At 37.9% G+C, this 13,234-nt stretch overlaps 1 protein-coding gene across 1 annotated transcript in view; it reads right to left on the reverse strand.

The window, feature by feature from the left end:
• LOC115423929 (calcium-binding mitochondrial carrier protein SCaMC-3-like) overlaps window positions 1-13,234 on the reverse strand; it is a 29,330-nt gene that overhangs the window by 3,826 nt on the left and 12,270 nt on the right. Inside the window, exons 2-8 of the mRNA XM_030140966.1 lie at window positions 9,820-9,943; window positions 9,572-9,659; window positions 6,753-6,864; window positions 5,383-5,541; window positions 3,247-3,399; window positions 2,910-3,023; window positions 1,419-1,586 (exon numbers count right to left, since the gene is read on the reverse strand). Of these exons, the coding sequence (XP_029996826.1) occupies window positions 1,419-1,586; window positions 2,910-3,023; window positions 3,247-3,399; window positions 5,383-5,541; window positions 6,753-6,864; window positions 9,572-9,659; window positions 9,820-9,943 (918 nt within the window). The remainder of the gene's footprint in view (window positions 1-1,418; window positions 1,587-2,909; window positions 3,024-3,246; window positions 3,400-5,382; window positions 5,542-6,752; window positions 6,865-9,571; window positions 9,660-9,819; window positions 9,944-13,234) is intronic.

Here is a 13,234-nt window from a genome sequence, read left to right on the forward strand (position 1 = left end):
GGTAGGATGGAGCGGGAGATCAATAGGCCAATCAGGGTGGCGCTAAACTGATCCACTGTGGTGAAGAGGGAGCTTAGCCAAAAGGCAAAGCTCTTGATTTACCCGTTGATCTATGTTCCGACCCTCACCTATGGTCATGAGCTCTGGGTAATGACCGAAAGAACGAGGTTGCGAGTATAAGCGGCAGACCCTGCCGTTTCCTCCACAGGGTGGGCAGGCTCAGCCTTAGAGACAGGGTGAGGAGCTCAGACATCTGGGAGGGACTCAGAGTACAGCTGAGCACCTGGTCCTCCATGTCGAGAGGAGCCAGGTGGTTCAGGCACTAGTGAGGGTGCCTCCCGGACGCCTCCATGGGGACGTATTTGGGGCATGTCTATCCAGGAGAAGACCTTGTCGCTGGCCCAGGACATGTTGGAGGGCCTGGGAGCACCTCGGGAGATTCCCCCAGAGGAGCTGGTGGAAGTGGCTGGGGAGAGGGCAGTCTGGGCTCCTCTGCTGAGGCTGCTGCCCCTACGACCCCAACCCAGATGAGCAGAAGAAGACAGTACGGTACAGTATGGTAGAACAGTTAGTGTTGTCAGAACCTTGGCACTATGCAACAAATGAGTCAGGCACGATAGAATGATGCAAAACACTAATTTAGACTGAAGAAAGAACTGAAAAGACTTTTGTGGCCAAGGAAATAATCAGGGCTGTCCATTCTCATAATTGCAATAACGAAGGAACGCCTTGAGTGAATTTTCCAAATTTGACATAAATGTTTCAAGGATGAACAGATCGGATTTGGGTGGCCAAAAGTCACGGATCAGGGATACTGATAAAATAATATAAAGGCAGTTAAATTATGCAGTTGTTTTTTCATTAACCACTAACATGCTATCTGCTGAACTTACAGGGAACATGATTTAAATTAACCATCATTTGGTGTCAGCATTTATCATCAGGACACAGTTTTCCACACAAGAACCACTGAAGATGGTATCTTCTTTACCAATAGGCTGATGGCCACCAACATATCAACTGATACCAGCATTTACCCAAGTTTATTTTTTAGTATGGTTTGTTTATTTGAGTAAAACCAACCATAGCAAAGTCTTCAATTAACACAACATACTATATGTTTTACTTCTAATTTTGCAACTTTGTAGCTTTTGCTCAAACTCAGTCAATACCCGAACGTCACTGAGCACTGGGTATCATTGACAGACCCCTTTAAACTCTCCATTCTTTTTTCTGCTATTTTCCTTTATTCTCCCTTATTGTTCTCTAAATGAAAGGTCCATAACAGTCCAATTGTTTATTGATTCCATTTGTGAACCAGCTTTCCATGTTTCAAATCAATTTATCTGGGTCAAAATGCTTTAGAAAATCAGACACTCATGTTGCCATGTGCAAAAGAGCTAATAGTGTAAACACACCTCATACACAGCGAGGTCGATGCCAGCATAGGGAATGATGCCCAGTGTATTTGGCAGGTAGCCCCTGTAGAAAGCCCGAACACCCTCAGCCTTCAGAATCTGTCGAGCACAATCAGCCATACCTGAGTACTGGCCAGTCTTCCTTAATGTAAGTCGAGTCTTCAACACCTGACCAAAAGATATACAAAGAAAAAAACATCTGTTAATATTTTTGTCAATTTTCTATAGTTACTCATACTCTAGAGACAGTTACTATACAGTGCAGACCTTCTACAACTCAGCTACATCATGGTGAGGGTATTGTACATCATGATTACTGTAATGTTACCCATTGCTTTTTGGAAAGTTGCTTTGTTTTGTTTCTTAGTTAGACATTTGTTTGGCTGTCACCATGTTGGCTCTTAAAAGCTGGACGTTACCACACTTTGACAAAGGGGTAGAGCTACCAAGAGGTCATGGGTGAACTAATATTAATTGCTAAGTTACTAACATTACAAAACAGTATCTTCATTATTTGTGCTCTCATTGAATGATCACGTTGTGTAATTTGGAAACCACACCTTTAATGTAGAGGGAGAGTCAAAAAGTTCTCAGACAAATGTAATAAAACATTTATTTATGAAAATGCCAAAATATTTTTTCTGCATAAGCTCCATTAGAGTTTAAACACTTTCGCAATCTATGTTTCCAACGGTAGATTACGTCTTTGAAGAACTGCTGGAGCTGTCTTTGACACAGTCTTTGAGGACTGTCTAAGAACTTTTTGACTCTCTCCCCTACTATCCAGTAAACACAGTGAAAGTCTTATTTATAGAGCAATAATTTACAAATGAACCAAATTCATTAAGTTAAATAAGTAAAAAAGTAAGCAGAGCACATGACACTTTGCCCCTCCTGCTCACTTATACCCTGCCTACCCAGGGATTAAGCTAAAATATCAATCTTTTGAAAAACTTTTAAAAAATGTTTTTAAAAATGCAAAAAGTGGGAGAAAAACACATGTGTCAAATTTTAAAAGAATCGGGTGAACAGTGTTTGAGTGTTGAGGTTGGGCAACAATCTCGGATGGATGGACAGATGGAAGGACGGAGGGAATTCCTGGTATATCTATATACTTATTACACCCCCTATATACTTATTATACTACTATATTTACCATACTATAACAAGTAGGGCTACTGGAGCTAGGGTTTTTGGAGCCAGCAGCGAGTGGCTGTCAGTGGTAGAATACTAGACAGAATACATCTGCAATGGCGTCATTTTCGCACAGTTGTCCACAAACCTTGGTAACATACGTTACTTAAATGTCTCATTTTACCTCAACTGTTGTGATTTAAATCAGCCCAGTCTACATAATTTAAAGCCTGTAATTACACAAAGGCCATGAAAAGGTTACAAAAGGTTATGAAGAACCAGGAATAATATGTAAGATAAAAAAATAAAACGTTACAAGGAAATGATTGAAAGATTCAAAAGATGTAAATGTCTGACCTCCATGGGATAAATGATGGTCTGGGCCGTAGCTCCTGCCAGAGAACCAGCGATGAATCTCTCCTGGACCCTCAAACTGCCCCCCTCTTTACTGCCACGCATCACCCACTTAATCTAAAGAAAAAAACAGTACAGAACATAATGTTTGTGAGGAAAAAGTTAGATGAATTATTCCAAATATCGTGTACAGTAAATATTTGAAAAAAAATCAACAGATAAAGGTACAGAATTCATGGACTTCTGAGATTCATGACATTTTTTTCCTTCAGTAAGATGTTTAAAGATCAAACACATTAAGAGTATGATTTACTTCAATGATTCAGTGGACTGCACTAACCTGTTCATATGCCATGAACTTAATGGCAGATTCCGGTGCAATCTTGAGGACATTGATGCCATTTCCTCTCCACAGTGAGAAGACGCCTCCTTCCTGGACCATCCCTCTAAGACCTGACCACAGATTGATCCCCCGCGATGAAGAACCATGAACCTTTGATGCACAAAAACCCTGCTTGGTCAGTCATTTTTTATAGTTAAAAACAGACATTTTATAGTTTCGAAAGTTAATTTTATACCTATTTTCAAACTCCACCCAAACTGAAAAGAAACTGCCATTAGAACAGAAAAAAAGATCCAGGAGGCAACATTCATGGCCACCTTAGTGGCTTATGCCGCGTCTGCACTATGTGGAACCGGCTCGACTCAACTCAGCTCGGCTCGACTCGGGTACCAGGTACTATTCCTGGAGACTGTTTCCATCACAGGATACTACTGACTTTACAGTACCTGGACGTCATAGCGATGCGGCGAGTTACTTCCGTGTTGTCTGCTCAGAGAGTTGCTGATAAACTCGCTCATTGTGTGTTGTCTCGTCAAGCTCATGCTGAATTTTTACATCTGAACCTCCTCGACCGACCATGGTGTAGTTTACCAAAAAAATACCAAAAAACTAATACCGGGTACTAGATTTCAGGTCCTTTTCGTAATGGAAACGCAAAAAGGCTGAGTTGAGTCGAGCCAAGTCGAGTCCAGCTGGTAGCATGTAGTGGAGACGCGGCATTAGTCACCTTTGATTAACATGTGTCCTGAGATATCCAACCTGGAGTGGGCCTTCCAAGTGCAGCTCTTCTGGAGCTGAAAATATCACCATATGTGTCTTGAATAATCATTTGCAATCATATGTAACTTCCCCACTTGATATACAAATAAACATGTTCATCATTTCCAGTCTGTGCGCTAATGAATGTAAATGTGAACTGAAAACTTTAACGAACATATGGAAACTCACCAGACTCCCTGGACAAAAACAGTATTTTAACCACACACCACAGTCAATGCTGCTCCTCTCTGTTCTGAGTTAATTTATGAATCACATTTTTACATGCATAAAATTTAGAATCTACAGTATTTCAGTTCTTCTTTACAGACACTGACAATAAAGTTGTGTATGACTTTCATCATCAACACACAAACACATGGCGTGTTTATGGTGGAGTACAAATTGAAATTGTTCCCCGTAAGGAAAAAGATTCAGGTGTGTTCTTACGGAAAGACTTATTGATTCATGATACTTAAGCTATGACTTGGGTTTTACAGATCTGATGAAAAATTGGTGACGAAAAGTCATACGCAGCTTTAAGGAACAAATGGACTATAACTCCCCAGACACCCTGGACAAAAACAGTATTTTAACCACATACCACAGTAAATGCTGCTCCTCACTGACAATAAAGACGTTTTGTGAGAACTGCTGATCACTCCTCTGTTACCTAACTGGCAGCTGACATTTCTAAATTTTTAAACAGTGCCAATCCTGTTCTGTTTTAGCTGGGAATACTCCAACCACCCACCTGAACTACCCACAATCTGTTCATTTTCTGTGAGTCAGTGTAAGTGAATATCACTGAAGCTGCAGCTTGTGAGGCTACCGGCTACTCTGGCTACTTTGAATATATAATGTATGCAGAGTATTTGTAGAGTAGCTGCTGCAACACTTCACTTCCACTAAATTGGGCAAAATTCCCCAAAACCTTTCTATTGATAATTTTTGTAATTTTGTAAGTATTTCATATGACTATTTGTACAAAAACTCAAAATTTTCAATGATGCAATAGTGACGCATTTCAGATTTCTTCAAATATTCAACCTCAGTGAACCTCAAAAAGGGATCCAGGCTAGAGTGTAGATAGTTACCTTTTCTTACACATTCATAAACATTCAAAATGGATCATGACCAGATGTTCAAGATTATTGGTTATTGCATGTCCACAGATGGTCAACTAGGTCCCCATCCATATTTTGTATGGACCATCAGATGCATAAAACTGGGCCTGGATTGACCTATGTTATACCCTTAATTTGGCATTGCCTGTTTTCTGAGGTGTGTTTATCTTTAATGTGTTTCTGGCAGGTTCATTATAGTTTGTTATAATTAGCAGGCTCACTGGGCCTGTATAGCGGTCCTTGTCCTCACCTGTAGGAAGACTTTGAGGCGGTCCAGAGGAGCAGTTCCTGTCCGTGACACTGCTCCTGCCATAGCTCCAGCAACCAACTGCCTCCAAACCACACCGGAGCGACGCTCCCGCTCTGAAAACTCATCTGGCACCGTCAGATGTTCTCCAATGTCAAACATCTACAACAGATAGACAAAATGACAGACAGACAGACAGACAGATAGACAGAGACAGATAGATAGATTAAAATTTTGTTCGACAACAATCCCTGTCATGAAAGATAAAAGTATAAATACAAAGAAAATAGGCTTAAAGTATAAAAATATAAATATATAAATAAGTAAAGTTAAAAGTGCTGGAGACTTTCATGAGCAGTTTTTCATCAAATCTGTAAAACCTCAGTCATAGCCTAAGTATCACGAATCTGTAAGTCTTTCTGTGATTACTCACCTGAATCTCTTGCATTACAGTGAGCAATTTCGAAGTGCCATCCACCATAAACAAACTCTGTGTTTACAAACCGACCCGGGATGTCGCTCGGGCATCTTCAGAATTTTGTTGCGACGTGCATTGTGGGAAACGGAGGTTCGTGCAGCCACTTAACAGCGGCAGCGGCAGCACAACCAAATGGTATTATATGGATGAAACAAACATGTGGAAATGCGTAAACGGCTAGAGGAACATGCATGGAAGGAAGGGAGTTCCTGCTGTTTCCGATCGTGTCTGTATCAGCTGCCACTGTCAGGTGGCTGCACAAGCCTTCATTTCCTACAAAGCACGTTGCAACAAAATTCCGAAGATGCCCGAGTCACCTCCCGGCTCGTTTGTAAACACATGGACTGTTTATGGTGGATGGCACTTCGAAATTGTTGACCGTAATGCAAGAGATTCAGGTGAGTAATCACAGAAAGACTTACAGATTCGTGATACTTAGGCTATGACTGAGGTTTTACAGATTGGATGAAAAATTGGTCATGAAAGTCTCCAGCACCTTTAAAACTGGAATATACAAAAAATACGGAAATGTGTCGAGAAAAGGACAGAACTAGGCCATAATATCTAAAAAAAAATCTATTGATGCCATAATATTTTACTGTACAAAATGCAGGTCTACAGCAATCATCATGATGAACATGATAGATGAACATATCTTGAACACAGAACTATCTCTCTCCATGATGACCCACATTTTAACTGATGTAGTTTAGGTTGTATTTTACCCACATGTTAAACACAGACAATAGATGTTCCATTGTAATACATGTGTTTTGGCCTGACAATTATGTGATAATGCTAACCCTACACATAAAATACTTGACTGGTGACCGGGTAGATGTTGGTAAAGACCTGGTAGAAACTAGAATATTATCACTGTGGGCTGACGACTCACATGAGAATGTTTCCAGTGGTGGACAATCTCCTCCATGTTGTGCAAAGGGTTGAACAGGAAGTGATCCCGCCATTCATTCCAGTCGATCGTCATAGTCCCGTCCCTGTCCATACTGGAGTAAAGAGTTGCAAACAGAATAGTACAGTCAGATAAAATGTATGGATTACGCCTCTCAGATTTTATTAGGATAACAGACACATGAGTTAATCAACATACCTGCAGTCAGAATACCACGGATAGAGGTACATTTAGTTAACCCATAAAGACCCACTGCTACTTTTATGACAGTTCAAAAATGAATTTTCCTCTCTAACCTTTCTAAAGTGATTTATCATCTTTTTTTATAACATTATCCTCTATATTTTGCCTTTTTTCTGTGAAAATCAGGTATTTTCCTATATTTAATTTACTGATCGTGTAGATGTTCATAGAAGCTCAGATTAAAGTTAAGGGTTGTTATATCAGAAACAGAGAAAACTGAAAAAAAAGTGACTTTTTTAGTCAAATCTATCATTAACGGAACATAAAGTAAGTGCATCCATCCACTGTCATTTATCAAACTCCATGGGTTTTACTGGTGGATCAATGTTGTAGAAGAGGATGGTGTTTCTACAGTGCCTCTGAACTTCCAAATGGGTCATATCTGATGACCATAAAAAGATGACAACCTGCATTTTACACCAATTATTTACATGGACTGATAGGATTAGTGGATCAACAGGTATTAAACAGTTTAGATCAGTAGATGGTTTTGGTCGATGGTGGATTTTTATGGGTTAAAGGCAAAGTATGTAAGATTTTCCGAAAACAAATCAATAAATGGACTCATAGACTAAATTGTAAAGAACAGAAAATACAAATCTGTACCAAAATATTTGGAGTAAAAGTAAATAGTTGTCAGAAAACTGAAAACTCAAGCAAAGTGCAGACACCTCAAAACTGTTCTGAAGTACAGGGTGTCCCAAAAAATTTGACACCATTTCATCACCAAATAATTTTTTATAATTTGTTTGCTCTTTTTGATCAAAAAAGTGCAATCATTTTTTTTTGTTCTGCTTTCAGGAATAGACATGCCGTTTACTGCAACAGAAAAGGCGTTCTGTGTATTGAAGTATGACCATACTCAGTGAAATGTGAATGTGCAATGTGAATTTGTTAGAAAATTTCATACACAAGTGCCATGTGTAGACGAACTCAAGAGGAGAATCACTGAGGCTCTGGAGAATGTTACACATGACATGCTGCAGCGAGTGTGGCAGGAACTCCACTACCGACTTGATGTGTGCCATGTCACAAGCGGCGCACACATTGAACATTTGTAATAACTTTGGAACATCATAAAATTACCATCCCCCAGAATTTTTCATTTGAAATTTGTGGAATAAAACATTTTATGTGCACAATAAATCCTATTAAGTTTCATTTCTCCTGACTATGTAGTCCACAGGTGTCAAACATCCGGTCCGGGGGCCAAATCTGGCCCACCAAAGGTTCCATTCCGACCTGTGGGTGAAAGTGCAAAAATTAACCTGAACAGTTAAGGTTGACAAAAATCATTTTGGTTCAGGTTCCACATACACATCAATGTGATCTACAGTAAAAATAACAACACAATAACCCATAAATAATGACAATGAAAAATTTTCTTTGTGAAAAATTATGTGGAAAAAATTTAAGTGAAAAAAGTAACACTTTGAAAATATTTACATTTACAAAACTCATTCATTCATTTTCTGAACCCGCTTTATCCTCACTAGGGTCATGGGGGTCACTTGGAGCCTATCCCAGCTACATAGGGGCGAAGGCGGGGTACACCCTGGACAAGTCACCAGTTCATCACAGGGCTGAACATATAGAGACAAACAATCACTCTCACATTCACACCTATGGGCAATTTAGATTAACCAATTAACCTATTAGTGCATGTCTTCGGATGGTGGGAGGAAGCTGGAGTACCCGGAGGGAACCCACGCAGACACGGGGAGAACATGCAAACTCCACACAGAAAGGTCCCACCCCCCGTCGACTGGTGTTGGAATCGAACCCAGGACCTTCTTGCTGTGAGTGCTAACCACTGCACCACCGTGTCGCCCTTTACAAAACTATTCTTTCACAATAAAATGCAAATAAATACATAAATAAAAACAAAGATGAACAACCTGAAATGTGCAATTTTAACAATATTCTGTCTGTTACTAAATGTTTTGTGAATTTTTAGATCCACTGTGATCTGTAGTTGTGTTAATAAGAGATGTAATATTGTACAAATTGTTCAAATTTTAGTTCCAATGGAAATATTTACATCTACAAACTATCCTTTAACAATAAAATATGAACAACATAAAATGTCTAAACAAAATCAAGTGCAATTTTAACAATATTCTGCCTGTTACCAAATGTTTATGTAACATTGTGTGTAATGTACATGCATAAATAATAAGTTGAGGCATGATATTGTTAAAATTGCACTAATTTTTCAAATTAAATTTCTGTTTTTTCAGGATATTCAAAACTTTTTTTGTAAAATGTAAGTATTTTCATAATTTAATTGGGTTTTTTTGTACTAAAACAAAAAGAAAAACTTGGATTTGTCATTATTTGTAGGTTATTGAGTCATTATTTTAGTGGTCTGGCCCACTTGAGATCAAACTGGGCTAAATATGGCCCCTGAACCAAAATAAGTTTGACACCCCTGATGTAGTCACTCCGATATGGACATTTCAAATGATGTCAAATTTTTTTGGGACACCCTGTATAGTATTTGTAATTAGTTGGTTCACACTTGTCACTTCCTGCTTTCTGTCACACACTCACTGTACCTCTGCAGTATTCTGGAGGCCTGTTCCATGGTAACCTCCACTCCAAGCTCTCGCAGTGAATGCTTAATCTCCCCAACATCAATCCGACCTTAAAAACACAACAGAATACTTTCAGACTAATTCAATCCAAAGACAAGTATCATTCAGTGTATTTTGGCTACAAAGTTAAAAACCAGTGGTAGGAACTGGCAGAGAACTGGACTGAGTGTGTACATGTGTGCTTTTGTGGGTGTTTAGCGTGCCCACACCATCATTATTGCGATCAAGGCTGTGAAACATGAGCTGTAGCCTCCTCTCGTGATGCAGCATGTACTGTGAGAACTCCTCGAGGTCCAGCAGTCCATCATGGTTGATGTCGCTCTCAAGGACAATCTGTGGGTGCAGACAGATGGTTTTGGTCATTCGTTAAAGTAATAACTGTTACCATGATTTTCATATTGTGATCATCTTGTCATTATACACATTCGTCCTTTGAGTTTATGTTGTTCACATTTTCAGATAAATCACTTGCAAAATGTTTAGATATTTTCATCTTGTGAATGTGCACTCAGATTTCACTCATTTATTTTGGTTTCATCAAAAATCACCTTATGTCTTTTGTGTTATTTTTTTCTTGCTGCATCTTCAAATTTTCATCCTCTTGCATCTATTACATAATTTTGGTCCTGCGTCTTTTACATCATTTAATCTTCTAGGGTCTTTTTTGTTATTTCTACCTTGTTTTGTCTTTTACCATTTTTTTTGTCTTGTAGAGTCTTACCTTGCTTTTCTACTACATCATCATTTTCTCTTTCGTCTTTAACGCCATTTCATCTTACTGTATGTCTCGTACAATGTTTTCATCTTGTTGCATCCATTACAATGTTTTGTCATGTACTGCAAAATCTTCCCTTTGTTTTCATCTCTTTTTCACCCTTTATAACATATTAAACTTTTTGCATGTTTTACATATAAACATATTATTTTGTCTTTTACAAATAACTTAACATAAAAATATGAAAAATCCGGTTTCTTCAGCTTTAATTCAGGGCCAAATAGAGGCCTTTAAAGTGGAAACAAATCATGATTTAACATTTAATGATAATGACTGACACTGATAATTGTGGTCGACTGAGGCAGGTGAAGGTAGTGGAGGTGCAGATGGACAGAGGGGTGGTCAGGCAGTGCAACAGTGAGGAGAGTCACAATGTCTGTGCTCCTTGTGAAAGTGAGGAACTAAAACATAGCTTACCTGGACATACATACAATTTGTCCTCTCTTTATTAGGGGACACGGAGAAAGAAAGACGGAGAATGAAAGACTGGCTTTGCTTACATACAAATACATCACAGGTGGAACTAAAAGTGCATCAGTCAGTTTTAGCCGTTTAACACCATGACTGCATTTATTTCTCACCAACAAAACATCTAACTGCCGGGATCACAAGATCAAATCTAATGCATTTAGTTCTTGTATAGACAATTTACCTTCAGTTTAGACATTAAGTGCTGTACCAGTATGCTTTGTTACCACATGTGAAGGCTCATTAGGTAACAGTGCTATAAAGTACTGCACAATGCTTCAGTCCAGATGCTGACTCCATTAGAAAAATAATATTCTTTCTTTTTGTTTTATTTTATATTTGAACAGCTTACTTTCAGTGGTGTAGTCCAGGGTGTACCATGTATACCTACTTATTTTTCAGAGATACATTTTTTAGGCGAAAATGTGAAATTACTGCTCAGTAACACGTGGACTTGAAACAGACATCAATTTTTTAAGCTTTACGCAAACATTCAAAACATGAGGTTCTCAACAGAAACTGATATCAAGTAGGACAAAACCTTTTAGACATTATGTTCAACTAAGCTGAAAATAAATTTTGGAATAAAATATTGCAAAGTCTCTGTTTTACTGACATGAGAATGTAGTACCACGTGGACAGGCTGCCATAGTAACACGTGGACGACTCTTTACCGTCGTATAAATCACCCAAAATTTATCAAAAGATCATTACTTTCACTTTCACATTACTTTCATTAGTTTCACTCAAATATCTGAAATATAAGAAACTTGAAAATTAAAAATTAGTATTTTTGTGGCAACATGTGGATAGGGCCTTTTAGGCAACTCACAAATGTTCAAACTCATAAATATCCCTAATATTCACAAAATAATGAAAATCTAATACTTGAAACTTATCTCTATAACTCATCTATATAATCAACAGAATGAATAAATTTTCCAATTTTTTAGATCTTTAATCTTAAATCTTTTTATTGGATTTTTGTGCACACGCAAAATCTGACATGTAGAATGTTTCCAGGTGATCTGGTTGAAAGGTAATAGGCAGTTGTCTTATACAATGTATATTGAGAACAACAACAGTTTTTCTCTAAGCCAGAACGGCTTCTATGAATGAACCATGATTAACTATCATCCCTTCCCACCCACTGTTAAGAAAAAAAAATAAAAAAATAAAACTAAAACAACAAAAAAAACAATAACACATGACCACTGCTGGATTTACAAATAAAATAAATGAAATTAAAATAGGTAATTAAAGAAACACTAGAGGGTATAATTTTTAGCATCAAATTCGAGCTTTGGCTATAATGTAAAAAGTACAATCGATAAAATCAGTTGTCACTTTTTTTCTACAGGTGGTATTTTAAAAAGGATAACAGTTCCATAAAATAGAGATCTTTAGCTAAAAATGAGCCCACTCGATAACTGATGTGTGCAAATGTACTTTTTCATGTTGATGTTCACCCTGTGGTGCATTTTAGGTAGTGTTGCAGACACTGTGGTTGACAATAACCATTTTTCCTTTTTTTGTAGGACTGTATGTGGCTCCACTATGTGGTTTATTTCACTATTGCTTGACTTCTGTTTCAGTAATGTGTATTTAATTTATTTGGTATGTTTTACAATACAGATGCTGATCCAGTTGCGGGTAAAATTAATAAATCCGTCTGTTTTGACAGGATGTGTGCTTTTGTTACTTCATTCAAACCTCTATTTGTTTCACATAACTTACTATTTTAACCCTTGAGATCTCATTTACTGTATTAATAATATATTAATTATGTATTTACAGTATGCCAGACACTTTAAATGCCATGTCAGCCTCTTTACTTTGAATTGTAGGGGCTTCATTATTTGGAGCTCAGTGCTATGCAGAGACAGATGCTGAATGTGGACCTCTGAGAGCCCTCAAAGTCAAAGGAATGCTTTCAGCTACTTATGTAAAGCTACTGAGTTTCTTCATTGAAAGTGGTGGGAACCAGTTTGATTTTGAGTCAAGTCTTGTCTTATACAACATTGTGTCTGATCCATATATAATTGCAGACAAAAACAGTGCTCATGTTATTTTTTTTTTTTAGACGTGGGAGTAAGAACGTTGCTGTTACATTGAGTTCTGAGTTATTGTTCAATGTATGTTTTGTTTGGATAAAGCAATAAGGTAAAAGTATAACATATTACTACATAACTAGGACATGCAGAATCTTGTCAAAGTAAGATCCTCTGAATTAATAACAGTGCAATTTGACTACCTTCTAAGGAACTTAACTGTAAAGGTGTGCTAGGGGTATGGCTGGGGAGAAATACAGGGAAGATGGGTAGTAGAAATGTGTTTTTTTTTTTTCTTTTTTAATTTTTTGTTTTTTAAATTTTCTTTTT

The sequence above is a fragment of the Sphaeramia orbicularis genome, chromosome 8 (assembly GCF_902148855.1).
Source record: "Sphaeramia orbicularis chromosome 8, fSphaOr1.1, whole genome shotgun sequence".
NCBI classification, from domain to species: domain Eukaryota; kingdom Metazoa; phylum Chordata; class Actinopteri; order Kurtiformes; family Apogonidae; genus Sphaeramia; species Sphaeramia orbicularis.